At 48.5% G+C, this 20523-nt stretch overlaps 2 protein-coding genes across 7 annotated transcripts in view; both read left to right on the top strand.

Moving 5' to 3' along the window:
• The window catches only part of UBTD1 (ubiquitin domain containing 1), a 55549-nt gene extending 43900 nt beyond the window's left edge, over positions 1 to 11649 (top strand). For all 4 annotated transcript variants that reach the window (XM_006089976.3, XM_006089977.3, XM_023754871.1 and 1 more), the window contains 2 exons: positions 8971 to 9198; positions 10551 to 11649. In XM_006089976.3, the coding sequence (XP_006090038.1) occupies positions 8971 to 9198; positions 10551 to 10936 (614 nt within the window). In that variant the 3' untranslated portion in view covers positions 10937 to 11649. The remainder of the gene's footprint in view (positions 1 to 8970; positions 9199 to 10550) is intronic.
• The window catches only part of ANKRD2 (ankyrin repeat domain 2), a 61615-nt gene that overhangs the window by 38986 nt on the left and 2106 nt on the right, over positions 1 to 20523 (top strand). The window contains exons 1-6 of one of the 3 annotated variants that reach the window (XM_023754870.1): positions 11774 to 12052; positions 17171 to 17272; positions 18219 to 18374; positions 18470 to 18577; positions 19929 to 20027; positions 20371 to 20469. In XM_023754870.1, the coding sequence (XP_023610638.1) occupies positions 17204 to 17272; positions 18219 to 18374; positions 18470 to 18577; positions 19929 to 20027; positions 20371 to 20469 (531 nt within the window). In that variant the 5' untranslated portion in view covers positions 11774 to 12052; positions 17171 to 17203. Of the gene's footprint in view, positions 1 to 11773; positions 12053 to 12844; positions 13276 to 17170; positions 17273 to 18218; positions 18375 to 18469; positions 18578 to 19928; positions 20028 to 20370; positions 20470 to 20523 lie in introns of those variants that run through there. The other 2 variants (XM_006089969.3, XM_023754869.1) reach the window with 2 other exon arrangements.

The following is a 20523-nucleotide window of genomic DNA, read 5'->3' as shown; positions in this document are numbered from 1 at the left end:
AAGTGGTCTGTTGAACGAACTTACGTGAACGTGTGGAAGAGCCTGCCATTTCCACTTCTGTCTTGCTGTGTTTTCAAGGTGCTTTTTCAATCAGAATCTTTACATACCACAGCCCAGCCCCTACAACTCCAGTTTAGTGAGTATGAGTGGGCCCTGGAAGCTGCCTTCCTAATCAGCACTCCAGGAGATCCTCATGCAGGTGGTGTTTTGGACAACCCTTCAAGACCGCAGCTTTTGCCTCTACTCAGAAACATACGTTCTCTGCTCAGTCACAAACATCTTTGCTGTTCCTTGCCCATCACAATCACAGAAGCTCACCATTTTCGTGGGTGTTTTGTTCCTCCCAGTACATTCTTGACTACAGAATGATCTTTTGTTTTTTAAATCTCTCTTTTGTCAACTTCATTAGGAATAAGAACCATTTCTGTTACTCTGTCTTTGACCTGGAACTTATCTAGGACAGGTGAAGACTTAAGTAGAAGCCACTAGATGCTCCTGCTGCTGAAACCAGCAGAGCCTGTCCTGGCCCTGGACAGAGTCACTCAGAGCTGCCAGCAACTGAAATCTTAGAGGCTGTTGACCTTGAGCTTTCCGGATCCTCACCACCCTCAAACCCCCTCACTCGCTCTCTAAACTTGTCCTACTTTTCCACCGGGACTTTATGTACCGTTTTTCCTTGTTAGCAACTTTCATTGTATTATTCTTATTAGTAACAAATGCATGTTGTAAAAAACTTGGAAAATATAAGCAACCCCCCTTACCCCCCTAAAACTTGTAACTGCCAATCAGATATAGCCAGTTAGCATTTTGGTATAAGTCCTTCCAGTCTTTTAATACATGATTTTATTTATTTATTTTTAGAAACAAAAGCTGGAGCACAAAGCTTTTTTAAAAAAAATATATTTTATTGATTTTTTTACAGAGAGGAAGGGAGAGGGATAGAGAGTTAGAAACATCGATGAGAGAGAAACATCGATCAGCTGCCTCCTGCACACCTCCTGCTGGGGATGTGCCCGCAACCAAGGTACATGCCCTTGACCGGAATCAAACCTGGGACCTTTCAGTCCGCAGGCCAACGCTCTATCCACTGAGCCAAACCAGTTAGGGCACACAAAGCTTTTTACATAGTAACCTTTTTACAGAGTATTCTGGACATCTCCTTATGTTACCCAGCATCCTTTCACCCCATCACAGACTTTTTGCCAGAAATGTACAGGTTTTATTTAGCCTTTCTCTGGGTGTGTGCAGTTAGTTTGTTTCTAGCTTTCCCCTATTTAAAACTGTGCTGAGTTAAACAGCTTTGTAGATAAACCTTTGTGATTATTTTCTTAGAATACATTCTTAGAAACTAAATAGCTGAGTCAAAGGGATGTACATATTTTTTTAAAATATATTTTATTGATTTTTTACAGAGAGGAAGGGAGAGGGATAGAGAGTTAGAAACATCGATGAGAGAGAAACATCAACCAGCTGCCTCCTGCACACTCCCTACTGGGGATGTGCCCGAAACCAAGGTACATGCCCTTGACCGGAATCGAACCTGGGACCTTTCAGTCCCCAGGCCGACGCTCTATCCACTGAGCCAAACCGGTTAGGGTGGGATGTACATATTTTTAAAAAATAAGTTTTTATTGATTTTTAGAGAAAGAGAGGGAGGGAGAGGGAGAAAGAGATAGAAACATCAATGATGTGAGTCATTGATTGATGGGCTGCCTCCTACATGCCCCCTACTGGGGATCAAGCCCACAACCCAGGCATGTGCCCTGACTGGGAATCAAACTGGTGACATCTTGGTTCATAGGTCAACGGTCAACCACTGAGCCACACCAGCCGGGCAGGATGTACATTTAAAAGTTTTTGGGTATATACCAAATGCCCTCCAAAAAGTTTGTACCAATTTTTTCAACATATAAGAGTGTTCACATCCTTTCCAATGTCCATATTTTTTAACTCACTAACTATAAAACATTGTTCTTTTTAACTAAATGAAATTTAAAATTATCAATTTGCTTTTATGTTTGGATAAAAAGCTTCCTTTTCTTTCTTTGTATCTCTGCCTAAGATTGTCAGCATCATTGTGTAGGGATCCAGGTATTTTGGTATGTCTCTTTTACATGCTTGCCTTGGGCCTGGAGGACTTTGCTGGATATTTTTATGCTGTATTTGCCTCACTGATGAAGAGCCAGCACCTGGCCCAGAGGTGCTGCAGCTGCCCCCTGCTGGCTGCAATATGCAATGCCAGCTGAGAAGGCATGGCTGGGCTCTCGCTCTCTTTTCTTTCTTTTCTAAAAAGATTTTTAAATTGATTCTTAGAGAGGACAGGAGGGGAGGGAGGGAGGGAGAGAGAAAGGGAGAGAGGGAGAGAGAGAGAGAGAAGAGCATAATATCTGTCGGCTGCCTCCTGCACACCACCTACTGGGGATCGAGCCTAAAACCCATATGTGCCCTGACCAGGAATTGAACCCGCAATCCCCCTTTCCCCCCCATCCCGGTGCACAGGATGATGCCCAACCACACTGGCAAAGGCCTGCTACCCTTTTCTTGGCATCAACCTCTTCCCGCCATCACCACCCCATTCTAATATTTTCTGGTGCTTTCAGCCTAAAAAGACCAGAGTGCAGGATGAGGAACTTTTAAACCATTGTATCCTGGGTAGCAGCAGATGCTGTAATACTTGGAGAGGCATTGTGTCCATCCATGGGTGAGAAGTGCGTCTATGACAGGAAAGGGTGCTGCTGTCGATGTGGAGAGGAGGGGACCCTGAAGGCCAGATATTTGAGCAAAGCATCCTAAGGTATCCATGGCCTCCTGAGATGATGACTTTGAAAGGTGACTCCACGGGGCTGTGTTTATTTTAAAGAGTGAGCGCGATGCATGCATAATACACAGTACACTTCTGGTGTCCTGGATTCATCAGTCCAGCAACATAATTGTTAGGAACAGAACCAAACTGTGACCATTAAAGGGGGTGGGATCTAAGAAGGAAGAACAGATGCCCCAAAGCCTAGTGTCTTCTTTAGAAAGCATGTTTCTTAGAATTGGCTGCTTTTTTTTTTTTTTTGAGGTGTAGTGGTAAGATTTATTGGAGCTTGAGCAAACAAAAAGGACTGTCTCCAGGTGCCTGGTGTTTCACGCATGACCAGGTGGCTCAGCTTCGTCTCACTGTGGAAGAAGAGAACTGGGTGCCCTTGACCTCACAGTGCCAACAAGCTTTCTAAACCCTCAGCAGATCAGGAGTGGCTCATTAGCTGGATTTAACCTCTTTCCATAGGAGCAGCAGATAGACATAGATGGAAACCAGTAAGAAGTGACCTCTGGCACAGAGGAAGGAAGCAATACAAGTCAACTCAAGAAGTTAAAAAGCCCCCGAGGTTGGGGTCATTGAGTGGAGGGGCAGACATACCACACCCCAGAGGTCCCTGAAGGTGTCACTGAACAAAGACTGTGAATCCTGCTGGATCAAAACTCTTGTTAGGGAGTCATCAATATGAAAGGACCAAAGAAAGAAGGAGTCATAAATCATGAAGAAGGATCCAGGCAGAAACACCTTTGGGCCAAACTCCCCCCGCCCCCCCCAAAAAATACGTGGACAAAACTAATCTTCTGTTTCACCAGTGCCACTTCTCTGTCTTTTACACTTAAACCTTTGATTTGATCTGGCTTTGATTTTTATGGTTGGTGTGAGGTAGGGATCTTGTTTAATGTGTTCCTATATGGAGACCCTTAGTCTCAACACCATCAATAGTCCATGTTAAGAAAACTCTTTCATGTTTTTCCTCTGCTGCTTACACAGAATACTTCTATGCTAGTTTTTGTGGGTGTTTTTCCACACCAAGCAATTCTCCAATTCTCTGTGGCTACCAACTGGTGTCCTACAATTCTCAATTCTCTTACTATCCAGAATTAGCACAGACCCCACAGGTGAAGGGCTCAGTCCCCCCCACTTCAGGTTGCCCACAACTTTTTTTCAACTTGGCTACATATTGGAAGTTCCCATAACCCCCTCCTTTGGTTTGATAATTTGCTAGAGCGACTCTCAGAACCCAGGAAAACAGTTTACTTACTGTTGTCAATTTATTACAAAGGGTATTTTAAAGGATACAAATGAACAGCCAGGTAAAGAGATGCAGAGGGTGAGGTTTGGAAGGGTCTCCAGCATAGGAACGTCTGGTCCCTGGACTGGGGGTGGGCCACCCTCCCATCACATGGATGTGTTCACTAACATGGAAGCTCTCCAAAGCCCATACTTCGGGAATTTTTATGGAGGCTTCACCACTTAGGCACGACCAATTATTAACTCAATTTACAACCCCTCTCCCTGCTCCAGAGAATGGAAGGCATGGCTGAAAATTCCAAGCTTATCATGGCTTGATCTTTCTGGTGACCAGCCCTCATCCAGGATCCCACCAAGAGTTTCCTCATTAAAACAAAAGACACTTATCTGGCCGGTGTGCTCAGTGGTTGAGCATTGACCCATGAACCAGGAGGTCATGGTTCAATTCCTGGTCAGGGCACATGCCCAGGTTGTGGGCTGGATCCCCAGTAGGGGCCATGCAGGAGGTGCCGATCGATGATTATCTCTCATCATTGATGTTACTATCTCTCTCTCCCTTTCCCTTCCTCTCTCCAAAATCAATTAAAAAAAAAAAAGACACTGTGTCACCTAGGAAATTCCAAGCAATTTAGGAGGTCTGTATCAGTCATTCCTATCACTCAGGAAATTATGAGGGTTTTAGGAGTTCAGTGTCAGGAACTGAGTCAAAGACAAAATACTAACAGGAACGGGGGGCAGAGCCAATATATATATTTCTAATAATATTTCACATCTATCACAAACACACACATGCATACATATGCCCTATCTGCAATGTTCCTTCTTACTTGAAGCATATTTCTGTATATGCCTGGTCTATTTCTGGGCTCTCTATTGCATTCCACTGGCCCATTTATTCTTGTTCCAGTGCTACACTCACTATAGCTTTACAATTACTGTCAATAATTGTAGTGCAAGTTTTCCCACCTTATTTTTCTCTAAGAGTATCATTGTTCTTCTGTATAAATTTTAGAATCAGCTTGCCAAGTTCCTTGAAAAAACAATAACACCTCCCAGTTAGGAATTTTATTGGAATCTCATTAATTTATAGATCAGTTTGGAGGAAAATGGGACATCTTTATGATCTTGTTGCATATTGCTTCATCCCCATTCTTCCTATTGTATCCTCCTGGAAATTCTGTTTTAAAAATGTCAGAGCCCTGGCCAGTTTAGTTCAGTGGATAGAGCATCGGCCTGTAGACTGAAGGGTCCTGGGTTCGATTCTGATTAAGGGCACATGCCCAGGTTTCGGGCTCAATCCCCAGTAGGGGCGTGCAGGAAGCAGCCAATCAATGATTCTCTCTCATCATTGACATTTCTATCTCTCCCTCTCCCTTCTTCTCTGAAATCAATAACAAAATATATATATTAAAAAAACAACAACAAAGAAAGTATTGTTGTTGTTTTTGTTTTGTTTTTTTCTTCAGGGGTTCATTTATGTTACCCAGCTGGTGGGGTGGCTCAGTTGGTTGGAGCATCATCCTGTACACCAAAAGGTTGTGGGTTTGATCCCCAATCAGGGTGAATGTGGGAGACAACCGATCAATGTTTTCCTCTCTCCCTCTCCCTTTCTCTCTCTCTCTCTCTCTCTCTCTCTCTCTCTCTCTCTCCCCCCCCCCTCTCTTCTCTCTCTCTTCTCCTTCCTCTCTCACTAAAAGACAATTTAATTGGGTGAGGATTAAAAAAGAAAGTTTCAGTTATTATATTTTTCATTTCTAGAAGTCTATATGGTTCTTTTAATTCCTGCTTGGTCATTCTTTATAATCTCCTTTTCCCTGTTCATATTTTCAAGAGTCTCTTATTTCTTAAACTCAGTATTTCATAATCTGTGTTTGATAAATCCCATATCTGAAATTTTTTGAGTCTGATTCTTCTGTTTGCTATTTGTGCTGGCTCTGTCTCATATTGCCTTGTTTCCTTGTATGTTTTGATTTAAAAAAAAACCAATAAACTGTGACCTTATTATTTCTTTTCCTTGGAACTTTATCTTGGGAAGTATTTGAGGCCTGGTTTGAGGCTGTTTTTCTACAAAGAAGATTTGCATTTCCTTCTGCTAACCCAGGGACACTTTAAATTAAAAGTCTGGTCAAGAGTTTTCTGCCTGCAAAGCTATCGCAAACCGACCTTTGTGGATTCAATCTAACCTGAGGTGAAACCCTCACTCTGTCACTTACTGTGTGACCTCGGGCAAGTCATTTAGTCTCTCTGCCTGTCCCATCATCTGTGAAATAGCAATAACACCTGCCACCTGAGGCAATTGCAAGGATGAAATGGGATAATGTACATAAATAAAGTGCTTACATGGGGTTCTTTCACACAGTTGGTAGACAGTGAAAGTCATTCTCTTCCCCTGAAGAGCCCCCCTTTCCTGCCCCGGCCAGTGGGGATAGCCTAGCGGTAGCCCCCAGCTCTAGTCCAGTCTCTCTCTTGCAGGATCTGACTTAGAGTGGGAGACAAGTACTTTATTAATCCTCACCTGAGGACATTTTTCTTTTGATTTTTAGAGAGTGGAAGGGAGAACAAGAAAGAGAGAGAGAGAGACAGAGAGAGAAACATTGATGTGAGAGAGATACATCGATTGTTGCCTTCGCACATGCCCCGATCAGGGCTGGGGATCGAGCCACACCTGAGGTACATGCCTTTGACTGGAATTGAACCCAAGACCCTTCGGTCCCCAGCTAGCGCTCTTTCCACTGAGCCAAACCGGCTAGGTCAGGAGCCAAGAACTTTAGACCTCGCTCTTGTGGCTGCTTCTGCCTTCAGCTTTGGGATAACAGCCTCCGAAAGCCTGTGAGAGGTGCTCCTGCTCAGCCCTGACTGTGGTCGGGAGTTGTCTGGGAGGCCAGTTGGGGCCAAGTGACAAGAAAAACGACATGTAACAGAATTGCTTCTTCAGATGCTGCAGGATTCTTGGGTTCATTGGTTATGATTATGTTAAAAAATATTCTTTGTAACTATATGGTGGAACATGAATAACAAGTCATTAAAATTGTGTATAATTTAAATCATGGGAATATACTAGGTGTACTGGTTAATAATATCGGATTTTGTAATCAAAGAAAACGCGATAATTTCAAGAGAAACACCAAAAGTGCTTTATTCAAAGTGATGTCCATCGCTAGCTACACATTTCCCCCATCTTTCAGGTAATTTGTGGATACCGTCCCAGTAGAACTTTTCTTGTTTGAGGCAAACCATTCAGAGACCCAATTTTCCACTTCTTCGTACGTTTTGAAGTGCTGCTCAGAAAGTGCGTGTGCCATCGATCGGAATGTAATCTGAAGGAGCAAGGTCTGATGAATACGGCGGGTGGGTTAATACTTCCCAGGCAAGATCTTTTAATGTGTCTTTAACTGGTTTTGAAGTGTGTGATGGTGCGTCATCATGAAGCAAAATTACTTTGCTGTGTCTTCTGGAACATTCTGGTCATTCCACGATCGAAGTGTGGTTCAAATTAATTATTTGTTGTCAGTAGTGATCAGTATTAACAGTTTCACCTGGTTTTAGAAGCTCATAATACACCACACCTTCCTGATCCCACCAAACGCAGAGCATTGTCTTCTTTCTAAAGCAATTTGGCCTTGCAGTCGATGTTGATGGTTGACCTGGATCAACCCATGATTTTGTGCATTTGAGATTCTCAAAATAAATCCACTTTTCATCGCCAGTCACAATTTGAAAAGACTTTCTTTCGTGCCGTTGAAGCAATATTTTGCTGATGACTTTTCGGTTTTCCATTTATTTGTCTTTCGTTCAGTTGATGTGGCACACATTTTCCTTCCTTTAAAATCTTTCCCATTGCTTGTAAACGATCGGCAATTGTTTGCTGAGCAACGTTTAATCTTTCTGCAAGTTGTTTTTGAGTTTGACACGCATCTTCATCCAATAATGCTTGTAATTGTTGGTCTTCAAACTTTTTCGGTTGACCTGGACATTCTTTGTCTTTCACATCGAAATCATCACTTTTAAAGTATTTAAACCAGCATTCACAAGTATCTTGAGATGGAGCATGGTCACCATAAGCTTCCCGAAGTATTCAGCAGCACTTTTCTTCGAAATAAAGTAATGAATTATAACTTCCCGCAAGTGCTTTTTTTTTGGCACGAAATTTGACATTTTTAAGTGTAAAAATATCTATGATGTTAACACCTTCAGCAAATTTTATATATGAAGTTTTGAAGCTTGTTGTTAATACAACAAAATAGCATACATATAAAATCACATGTATATCAATATATGTGTAACTCCATCTAGTGAAAAAATCCGCATTATTAACTGGTACAACTAGTACATTGACAGTAATATAAATGTGAAATAAACAGAAAGTTGTATATTGCCAAGAGAACATTTTAAATCCTATGTATAACAAAGAATATAAAATATTTAATAATATGAACTCAACTATATTGAGAAAAATGGAGAAAAGGAAGCTGGATGGAAATATGTCCAGATGTCAACAGTGGTCATTTCTGAATGGTGGAATTCTTGAGGAATCTTTTTCTGCAATGGCAGAATGGAATAAGCATGGTCAAAGGGTGGCCTTGGAGTCAGAAAGTCTTGTGTTAAATTGGTACCTGCGTGGCCTTAGACAAACAACAACCTCTCTGTACTACTTTATAATCAGTTACATGACAGCAGTAACAACAATAAGAACAGTATATGCTTGCTGATAGAAGTACTTTACGTCCCCAGGTTGGGTGTGTGCAGTTTCCAGACTCTTCCCTGACTCCAAGGATAGGTCCAAAGGCTAAATACTTAGGAGCCACTGCAATGGGGTAGGGTGGGCTGGGCAGCGGGTCCTGGTCCTGGCCTGGGGATGAGGGGGCTGGGCAGCCCTGGCTTTAGAGGTGCTGAGCCTCCCCCTCTGTCCTGCCTAGGACGCAATGAACCCCTGAAGAAGGAGCGGCTGAAGTGGAAGAGCGACTACCCCATGACAGACGGGCAGCTGCGGAGCAAGCGGGATGAGTTCTGGGACACAGCACCTGCCTTCGAGGGCCGCAAGGAGATCTGGGACGCCCTCAAGGCTGCCGCCTATGCGGCTGAGGCCAACGACCATGAGCTGGCTCAGGCCATCCTGGATGGAGCCAGCATCACCCTGCCACATGGTGAGCGGCAGGGTTGGGGCTTGGTCCCCACTGGAGGCGGGGCCATCCATCATTGCTGTTTATGGTAGAGGAGAGTCTGTGGTCAGCCACACTAGGAGTTGCTATCCAAGCTGGTGGGTAGCGGGTGTGGCTATCCACTTGTTCATTCAGCAGTCCTATGAGCAGGACCAGGAGTGAGGGCACAAAGAAAAATGAGACACAGTCCCTGTTTGCCCAGTGAGGGAGTGGAAAGGCACCAGCAAACCTCAAAGCAGTGTGATGAGAGCGGCTAAGGGTTACTCAGGTGTTTTGAGATCCCAGAACACCTAAGGGACCAACCTTCTGTTGGGTACTTATGTGCTGAGCACTGAACTAGAAGCTTCTGCGTTATCTCATTTACATTCATAACAGCCTGTGGGACTGTGTAAAGAGGGGGTAACGGTAGAACTCTATAGAGTCTTAGACCTAGGTTTAACATGAGCGTTCCCCTGCTTTGTGACCTTGAGCTAGGAGCTTCTCCAATTTAAAGCCTCAGTGACTTTAATGGGGATATCTACTTCATAGGCCGGTTGTTAGGATTCAGTGAGCTACCCTAACATCATTTAGTCTAGTCCTAGCACTTAGTAGGTGCTCAGGGCATAGTAAATATATTTCTACATGCAGTACATTGTATAAGCAAGGAAATTGAGGCTCATTAGGTATAACAAACCACACCACCCAAGTCAAGACATGAAGAGCAGGGCCTGTGCTGTTTCATTCATTCTTATAAACCCAGCACCCAGCACATATGCTCAGCAATGTTGTTGAATAAACAAATGGAAAATTAAATAATTTGCCAGGGTTGTACAAACCAGTATCTGGTAGAGACAGAATGTCAGCCCAGGTCTTCCTGACTCTACCTGGAGCTCCTCCAAGCTCACCCAGGGACACATGACTGAATGGTGGGTTTGGGACTGTGGGTGGCCATGACAGGTGTATTAGTCTGCTTGGCCTGCTATAACAAAATACCACAGACTGGATGGCTTATTAAACAACTAATTTATTTTTCACAGTTCTTGAGGCTGGGAAGCTCAAGACCAAGGTGCCAGTTGGAATCAGTTTTAGGCAAGAGCTCTCTCCCTGGCTGATAGACGGCCGCCTGCTTGCATTGTGCTTACATGGTAGAGAGAGGGCGGGAGCATTCTTGTGTCTCTTATAATGACACTAATTCTGCCAGATCAGGATCCCACCCAAATGATCTCATTTCACTTTAATTACTCTCATATAGGCCCCTATTTCCAAATACATTGGGTTTAGAACTTTAACATAGGGATTTTTTGTGGGGATATAATTCAGCCCCCAAGCTGACTCTGATAGCCCTGCCTTTCCCACAGGCACTCTCTGTGAATGCTACGATGAGCTGGGCAATCGCTACCAGCTGCCCATCTACTGCCTGTCGCCACCCGTGAACCTGCTGCTGGAACACACTGAGGAGGAGAGTGTGGAGCCCCCAGAGCCCACACCCAGCGTCCGTCGTGAGTTCCCGCTGAAGGTGCGCCTCTCCACGGGCAAGGACGTGAGGCTCAGCGCCAGCCTGCCCGACACAGTGGGGCAGCTCAAGAGGCAGCTGCACGCCCAGGAGGGCATCGAGCCGTCCTGGCAGCGATGGTTCTTCTCTGGGAAGCTGCTCACAGACCGCACGCGGCTCCAGGAAACCAAGATCCAGAAAGATTTTGTCATCCAGGTCATCATCAACCAGCCCCCACCACCCCAGGACTGAGGAGCCTACGGACCCCTGGGCAGAGAGGCCAGGGAGGGCCTCTGCGGGGCTGAGAGGCCCCCGGGCTGGAGCACCAGGCCCCTCCCTGCTGCTGCCTTCGAGTGCTGATGTTTTCTTCAGGGGTGCCTCCCTGCTGTTTGGCTGCTGGGCGAGCCGTAAAGGGACCCTGCCTCCCAGGGCCACCGTGGGCCACCAGTGCCCAGCACCCAGGAAGCAGTGCTGCCACACAGGCCTTGCCAACCTTGTCAGAGAAAAGGAAAACTGGGGCCCCCCACCCTGCCTGTCTCCCACAGCAGGTTCGAGCCATGAGGGCCAGCTGGAGGCCCCTGAAGCCCAGATCTGTCATCTGGTGCTTCCAGCTGTGCTCACTCGGTTTTCTGCTCAGGGTCTGAAGCAGCTGCTGTCTCCCTCCCCTCCCCCTACCCCCTGACTCTGCCCTGGGCACAGTGCCAGTGCCCTGGAGGGGAGGGGACTGCTCATGAGCCCCAGGAGCTGGGAGCCTGAGGCCAACCTTTGCCTCTCCCTGCCCCCAGCACAATTGGCAGAGATGAGGCGGTTGGCCGGACAGCTGGGCTGCTGTGGCAGGGGTCTGCACAGGGCCATCTCCTGGCTGTAACCCAAACATGGGGTGCCTGCAGCCAGTCATGGCCCCACAGCAGGTCCCTGTGTACAGACATATCTGCATATTTATCAATAAAGCCTTTTGCTCCTTCCTTCTCTCTTGCCTGGCTATGACTTTGGGTTCCCCTGCAGCTCTGTGGAGCCTGGGAACCGGTTCTGGTGTGGGAGAAGGTGGGTGCCAGGCTTCCCAGCTGCTCTGGGTGCAGCAGAGAGTACAATGGAGCAAGCTTTGAACACTAGTGTCTGGGCCCTGTGTTCTTAGGGGTCTTCAGGAAAAGCCACTTAACCTCTGAATCCACTTTGCTTGTCTTTCAAGTGGATGTGATACCACCTGCCCTGTCTCCTTCCTCAGTTGCTGAGAGGAGTAAATGGGCTAACAGATGTGAAGAAGGCGGCATCTCAGGAAGGCGGTGTTAGTTACCTGCTGGTCTGTTCCTGCAGCAGGAGGGTGCTGGCTTCTGGCTCCAGCCCCTGAGCCAGACCCTCAGGACTAAGGTGTGTGCAGATCCTGGAGACACTGCTCACTTGCTGATGTTAAAGCAAAATTTCTGACAAACTTAGAGCATGTGTTGGCTTGCCAGCAAAGGGACCAGATAAAAAAGGGAGCTGTTCCTGTGCTTCCCTGGGGGAAAGTGTGCATGTGAGCAGAGAGGGCAATCTTGGAGAAGGTGGTCTAGCTAAGGACAGGCCACGCGAATGTTACAGAACCGCAGAGCTGTGGTGTCCACGGTTCACTGGCAGTTAAACATGGGGCTGAGCAGGTACAGGCCTGCTGCTTCTCCAGTTGGGAGTATTTGTCTTTCTCAGTGAGCATGGCTGTCCCCAGTCAGGGAGGCCTGACAGGGAAACAGGAGAAAAGGACGATCAGTCTGAGCTGGTGTCGTCATCTGAGCTTGGCAATGTACTCTGGCCCTTCCACTGGCTTCCTGAGACTCCTATTGAAGGAAGACCCCATACCTCCTGCAGAGGCCCCTGAAACAGATCAGGAACGAATGGACATAAAGCCAAATGCAGGGATGCTCTGCTAGGGGGCGCTGTGGGACCCCAGAGACGCAAAGGTCTGCATGAACTGTGCACAAAGCGGGAGGCAGCCACCCTGACCCCCACCAGCCACCGGGCACTTCAGCTAGGAGGGAGCACCTGCCCCTTTCCAGAGCCAGCGGGGCCTGTATACAGGACAGCCCAGGACACGGGACTGTCTTGGGTCCTCACTTTGGCTTTCAGGCCTCCTGATTAGCCCTGGCTGGGCACAGTTTTCAGGCGTCCAGCAGGTGGCACTGCCATCAGGGCTAGAGGCAGCCAGTGGGTCCTTCCTGCAGCCCAGCTGCCCTGGCTAAGGACCAGCTGGGCCTAAGCACTCATGGCAAAGGCTGGGCAGGCTCCTTCCTGCAGCCCCTGCTCTTGGGGTACTGTGCCCTCCGGCTCTAATAGGCCAGGGGATGTGGGGGGCAACTGTCCTTGCCTCTCCCCTGCTCTCTCTGGCTACCCGGGGTGAAGGTGACGGGGGCCGGGGGGCGGGGGGGCAGGTGGAGAATTGAGCTGGTGAGCTCATGGCAAAGGCGCCCAGCAAGGGGGGGTGGGGTGCCCTGGTCTATAAAGCCCCCGTGGCTCTTTGGCCTGCAGAAGCGGGCATGGACAGCACCATGGCGGGCTCCGAGGCGCTACAGAGCGCCACAGCGCTTATTGAGGAGCGGCTGGCACAGGAGGAGGAGAATGAGGTATGGGCAGAGGTGTGGGTGCCCAGGGGGTTCCTGAGGAGATCCAGCTCTGCTGTCAAGGGAAGGAAGAGGCTGGCTGCCACGCCTGTGGTGGAAGGAGAACTGGTGTCCCTAGGGCTCCATTCCAGCCACAGGGTCTCCTCGTGGAGAGGGCTGCTGGTGGGAGACTGAGGCATCAGCCCTAAGAACTGAGGGACAGTGGGGTGAGTGAGCCAAGCTGGGCTCCCCGAGACCCTGCCCATGCACCTGGGCCTTGAGATAAGCCGGGCTGCACAGAATGAGACAGCTAGGAAGCTGCCTGGGGATGTGGGAATGTGGGTCCCTGAGATCCCCAGTTTCTGGGTGGGAGACAGACAGGAGGAACTCCAGGTTTGGTCACTGAAGAAGAACAAAGACGGAGCAGAGGGAGAAAGGAAGCATGGGTTTCCCCAGGACCGTCAGCCACACATGGAGAGGCCGTGGGAGCATGGGGCTCTGGGCAACCGCATTTTCTCTGGAATAAAGAAATGGGGGGAGGAGCGTGCCAGCTTGTCCTGCTTTTCATTTTATTTAAACTAGACCTAGAGTCTGCTCTGCTAAATGCAGAAGTGCTGTGAGGACTGAGAGGAACTGTAAGGCCAGTCCCTGCCTCCTTTTTACCAACCTGCATTCCTTTAAGCCAGCGGTTCTCAACCTGTGGGTTGCGACCCCTTTGGGGGTCGAACGACCCTTTCACAGGGGTCACCTAAGACCATCGGAAAACACATATATAATTACATATTGTTTTTGTGATTAATCACTGTGCTTTAATTATGTTCAATTTGTAACAATGAAAATACATCCCGCATATCAGATATTTACATTATGATTCATAACAGTAGCAACATTACAGTTATGAAGTAGCAACGAAAATAACTTTATGGTTGGGGGTCACCACAACATGAGGAACTGTATTAAAGGGTCGCGGCATTAGGAAAGTTGAGAACCACTGCTTTAAGCCAACACCTGTCAGGTGCCTAGTCTACTAAGAAAGCAGAGTGAGGGAGTGGTGGAATAGAGGTGTTAAATCAGAAAGAAGTGAAGGAGCACAAAGGGTGGGTGAGTCATTCCAACTGTGGGCCCTCAAGGACTTCTCTGTGGACAGGATGGCATTTGAGCTGGGCCTTCAAGAATGGTGAGTGGAGATCAGGGTATTCAGGCTGAGGAAAAGACAGGCACTAAAGTTTAGATCAGTGAAAGGATGACTGTTATTAGAAATTCTGGTGGCAGGGGCTAAGGCTGGGAAGGGAAGCAGGACAAAAACCAGAGAGGGACATGTGAAAGATACGTGTTCTGTGGGCAATGGGGAGCCACTAAATGTTGTTGAGGGAGAGAGGGTGGTGTCATCTGACCTATTTTAGGAAGGCAACTCTGAAAGCCCTAAGAAGGACTTGTTGGAGGAGGGAAGACTGGCCCTAACAGGAATGGGAGGGAGAAGACAAGTCAGCTTAGAGGTAGACTCCATTCAAAAAAAGAAGAGTGACGAATGGGGTGAGGATGAGGGATCAGGACACCAGTGGAAGAAGAGATGAGGATTAGGGAAGGGAAGGCAGTCTTGTAAGTGAAGAGTTTGGACCAAGCCTGCTGAGTCTTGGCTTGGGCATCCCTGGAAGTCCAGTAATGCCATTTCTCACTCCTCCAAGGGCTTGTCCATCAGCGCCAGGCAGGTGAATCATGCCACTGTGCCATTTTTGGAATGCTGGATGCAGAGGCATTAATCAAAGGGACATGGAGCAGTCCTCGTCCATTCATTCATACAACAAATATAGCAGCAGGGCTCTCAGGACACTGGGTGCCCACAGAGCCAACCTTCCCATGGAGTCTAGTAGCTTAGCAAATGCCGGCTACTATGCTAAGTACTGTACAGGTATTCTCCCATTCAATCTGCACAGCCATCTATGAAGTAAAGTGGGAGTTTTGTTGTGCTCCACCCACTAGCATCCAATGCAATAGCATTTATTGAGTCCCTGCTGCATGCCAGCCCACAAAGACTAATCTGAAGCTAGGGGCCATAGAGTCTGGGTAGGACATGGATGAACATTGGAGTCCCCAGTTGTTCCCACCAGCCCAAGCCCAGCAGCGTCCTCAGAGAAGAGCCTCTGACCAGTCTGTGCCCCCTTCTTGGGGTGGGAGGGGGAAAAGGTCCTGGAGACCAGCCCAGGGAATGAGGCTCCGTTGTGGGACACTTACTGGGTCAGGTCATCACTGAGGACTGAGGGGTGGACAGAGATGCTGAGCCCACCTGCAACCATCCATTCACTCGTTCATTCATTTATTCTCTAAACCAGGAATGGGGAATGTCCGGCCCACGGGCCATATACGGCCCATGAAATCATTTGGTCTGGCTCTGCCAAGGCATTAGGGGTGAGTTAATTAAATGTTTGACCAAATAGAGCAGGCTAATTTTTAAGTAGATAATTTTGTATGGCCCACGAATGATGTCATAAATATCCAAATGGCCCTTGGCAGAAAAAAGGTTCCCACATTCACTGAGCACCTACCATGCGGTAGGCCCTGTCACCGCTGCAGGGGATACCAAGATGATTAGGATCCAAGCCCACGCTCTGGCTGCTCCGTGCGGATCCCAGCCAGACTCCCACATGCAGGAGTAGCTGTAGCCCGAGGGCATCCCTTGGCCCTGGGAGAGGAGGCAGTGTTTGAGGAGTGGCCAGCACTGGGGACACGTCAAACCACACAAGTCTGACATGGAAGGGAGAAGCCCGTGGAGAACAGGACCTCCAAAATAGAGACCTGGGAAATCAGATATCACCCCTTGGAAAGTGTAACACCAGGACTCAGTGGGAAATGATAAAATGCCAGCTGAGAGCTCTGTAACATGGGCGAATGTTCCCGGTGCGCCGGAACCTCAGAGATGGGGGCCAGCTCTTCACAGAGTGCTCTCCTTTAAGAGAGAAGGAGGAAGTAGTCCAGGCAGGTAGGTCAGAGCTACAAATGGGGAGGAGACTGGGAAGGGGTTTCACCTGTATTTTTACAGTGAGAATAAGGTTACTGAGTCCACTTCAAGCAGAAAGCCGGGGACTTTTGGCTCTCATCCCTTAGGTTCCCTGAGAGCAACAGTTTCTATGCTTTAGGATTTCATGGATCAGTAAAATCTGACGGGAAAAAGTCGGTATCTGACATAGATTTGCAAATTTTTTATATTGCCAAGTAAGCCATTTTAAAAATAACTCTCATCTCTCATCACATTGTTTCATCAAAGTAAATTTTTATGGCATAAAAAAGTTTAAAAAATAATCTGTGCTTGAAAAAGTTAATATACTAGGTGTACTGGTTAATAATGCGGATTTTTTTCAATAAACCCTTCCTTTAAAATCTTTCCCATTGCTTGTAAAGGATCGGAAATTATTTGCTGAGCAACGTTTAATCTTTCTGCAATTTTTTTTTTTTAGTGTGACATGTATCTTCATCCAATAATGCTTGTAATTGTTGGTCTTTACATATCAAATCGCATATATATCAACATATGTGTAACTCCATCTATTGAAAAAAATCCGCATTATTAACCGGTACAGCTAGTATTTAGTTTCATGAAAATTCATTTCAATAGCTTTTAATTTTGTTTGGCTGGGGACTCGGGGCCATCATTGGGCAGGAGTCAGAGCCGGACTTGGGGTTGGGTTTGGGTTTGGGGTTGAGGTGGGGAACTAAAACTGGCCCCCTTTTTTGGATGGGTCTCTCCAGGAGTCCTGCTCCTGCCAGGGGCCTCCAGGACCAGTCAGGGGTGGGCAAAGGAAGAGCCTGAGGCCACACAGGAGAAGGTCTTTGGAGCGTGTCCTCAGAGTGGTTAGGGGAGAGGCCACCTCCTCCCGGGCTCTGCAGACAGGCCCTGGAGCAGGTCTTGTCCTTGGCTTATCAGAAACTCCGAGCAACCGCCCACCAGAAGCTGGCCATGGACATGCTGGTGCTGGAGGATGAGAAGCACCACGGGCCTGCGAATCTGGCCCTGCAAAAGGTTAAGGTAAGTGGGAGGAGAAGCCAGTGTCTGTGCTCAGGAGACAAGCCAGGCAGTTATGGCCTTGCTGCTCCTGAGTCCTTGAACCCCCTGGAAGCATATTAGCAATGCAGCATGCATGTCAACACCCCACCCCGGACCTGCTGAGTCAGAATCTGCACATGTACAGACCCTGGGGGAGCCCAGAGGAGGGAGAGCCATATGACAGGCACCCTGCAGGCATTAAGGGGCTGAGGGAGGCTGTGCTGCTGACAGGAGAGATCTCCTTGCTGATGAGAGAAACCCCGTTTCCAGACACTGTGTGGAGGATGACCCCACAGGAGGCGTGTCTGAAAGGGCATTGACTGAGTCACGGGAGGTTACCTCTGGGAGAGAAGGCCTTTCTCTTCAAAACCTTTATGTTTCTGTATTACTTTTGTTTTTATAAATGTTTTAGGGAGAGAGGGAGAGATAGAAACATCAATGAGAGAGAAACATCGATCCGCTGCCTCCTGCACACCCCCTACTGGGGATCCACCCACAAGCCTGGCATGTGCCCTGACCGGGAATTGAACCTGGGACCTCTTGATCCACGGGAAGATGCTCAACCAACTGAGCCACACCTGCTGGGCATATTTTTAACATCAATCATCTATTACTTTTATGGTCACACATGAGTGGAATTGCTCGGGAAGCTGAGGATTCGAACTCTGTTCTGAAGGCCTGGGCTACGAATTGCCTCTGAGAGTCCCTCCTCATCAGCTCCCCACCCAGGTGAAGCCTTCCAGGCAGCTCCCTCAAGCCTCCCTTGCCTGCTGACCTGTGCCACCTGTGTCTGGGTCTCATCTGCTTTTGTACTCCCAGGAAGGAGAGCTAGACTTGGATTCTTTCCCGCTTGAAAGCCTCCCCCTCCAGCTTAGCACAGGGGTCCCCAAGCTCCTGGCCTGGGGGTTGACGGGCCATCCCCACGCAGGGCCAGGAGCGTGTGCGCAAGACATCCTTAGACCTGCGACGGGAGATCATCGAGGTGGGTGGGATCCAGAACCTCATCGAGCTGCGGAAAAAACGGAAGCAGAAGAAGCGGGCTGCCCTGGTCGCCCAGGAGCCTCCTCCAGAGCCCGAGGAGATCGTAAGCTCCTGGGAGGACACCTGTGTGGGCAGGGGAGCCCGGGAGGGCCCGGATCACTGCGGGGCGGCCCTGGGTGATGGCATTTCCGCCCTCAGACTGGCCCTGTGGAGGAGGAGACATTCCTGAAAGCTGCCGTGGAAGGGAAAATGAAGGTCATCGAGAAGTTTCTGGCCGATGGGGGCTCCCCGGACACCTGCGATCAGGTGATGCTCTCACCGACCCCTTCACCTGCGCCTGCCTCCCTTCCAGAGTGGCCGCCCCACCCCTCCCACTTGTGGGCCTATTTGAGAACAGGCATTGGGTGTCCTTTGGGAGGGGTGTCCTCAGAAGATTTGGGATGGTCCTTCTCACACAGGAATTTATCTAAATCCTTAGGCCCTTTTCAACTTGGACCCCATCCAGAGTACCAACTGTCACGTGGTTCTTTAGGGAAGAAAGAGGAATGGGAGCAAATAGAAAGAATGCCTCTCCCTAGCGATGTGACCTGTAGTTAGGCCCCTCACCGCTCCATGCCTCAGTTTACTCCTCTGTAAAACAGCCTGCCTCCCTCAGAGCACATTATAGGGATCAAATGGAATAATAGTGCTTGGTTAAGCATTTACTGAATGAATGAAAAAAACATAAAACTCATGCGAGGCTATATTTTTGTATTGTATATCATACTTCTTTTAATTTTTTATTTTATTGTGAGAAAATATATATAACATGGGCCATGCCATTTTAGCCATTTTAAGTGTACAATTCAGCAGCATAGATTGCATTCATAATGCTGTGCAACCATCAGCACTATTTTCAAAATGTTTCCACCACCTACCATACTTTTTTTGTTTCCTTGAAACAGCCTCTTTCTTACTTTAAGCAAATTAATGAACCTGCATTATTGTAGGCTTAGTCTACATGTCCTTTCTATTCTGTAGCCTCCAGAGTCTTAATCCTCTTGTTCCATCTGAGTATCTCCTCCCTCAGAGCATCTCCTCCCCCAGGTACTGGGAGTACAAAAAAGGAAAAGATGAGGGTTGAGAGTAGATGTTTCAAGAGACCGAAGCAGAAAGCCAACTGCATTGGGTCGGGAGGAAGTTCATCCCCTCCTTGACTCAGTAATCAGGTGCACCTGCCCATCCTGGCCCTGGGCTAGGCACTCCGGGGAAACAGAGCCGAGTAAGCCTCAGCTGGCCTTCAAACACTCTGTCACGCGGGCGGGTTGCCTGGGCCCCTGGACAGTTCTGGCTTAGAGGTTTCAAGAAGATGATGGTACTGGAGCTCCATCTTGAAGGAATAGCGAGGATTCATTAAGCACTCAAGGGAGTGAGGCCAAATGGGCACGCTGGCACAGGGAAGAGCCTGGCTTGATGTGCTGGGGGCAGTGAGAAGGACGGAGTCTGCAGGGCATAAGGGAGTCTGGACAGAGCATGAGGAGCTGGCAAACATGGACGATATGGGGACCCAACACAAGGGCCAGAATCAAGCTGGGGTAAGGCCTCAGCCTTAGCTTGTGTGGGAGACGGGCTCAGGCCTGGGCCAGACGTCAGGCCCTGACGGCCTCTGTGGGGACAGTTCCGCAGGACAGCACTACACCGAGCTTCCCTGGAGGGCCACATGGAGATCCTGGAGAAGCTGCTGGAGAGCGGGGCCACTGTGGACTTTCAGGATCGGGTGAGTGAGAGGGCAGGTATTGGGTGGGAGGCAGGAGGGGGGCCTAGACTCCCTCTCTGTGTGCCAACCTGGGACACAGACAGGCTGCCTCAGGGGCCAGGCCCCACCTTCAGTGGGTTGCATGACCTTGGGCAGGCCCCATCTCCTCCTCAGCAGATCTGTCTTGGACTAGATGGGTCCCAAGGGTTCTTATGTTCTGCTTGATCCATTGCCCAGGCACAGTGCCCCATCCCTTCCCTGTACCCTTCTCCTGGGTATCTCCCTGCCCTTTGGGCGGGGGCCCTTTCCCCAGGGCACTTTCTTCTCTGAAGCTCTGCAGTTAGATCCCATCCTTCCCTTCTAGCTGGACTGCACGGCCATGCATTGGGCCTGCCGCGGGGGCCACTTGGAGGTGGTGAAACTCCTGCAAAGCCGAGGAGCAGACACCAATATGAGAGATAAGGTGAGGCAATAATGCTCACAGATATTGGGGTGGCTGTGGGCGGGGAGTGGGAAG

This window comes from Myotis lucifugus, unplaced genomic scaffold, assembly GCF_000147115.1.
Source record: "Myotis lucifugus unplaced genomic scaffold, Myoluc2.0 scaffold_66, whole genome shotgun sequence".
NCBI lineage: Eukaryota > Metazoa > Chordata > Mammalia > Chiroptera > Vespertilionidae > Myotis > Myotis lucifugus.
The sequence above is the reverse complement of the archived record's forward strand: the minus strand, read 5'-3'. Positions and strand labels throughout refer to the sequence as shown.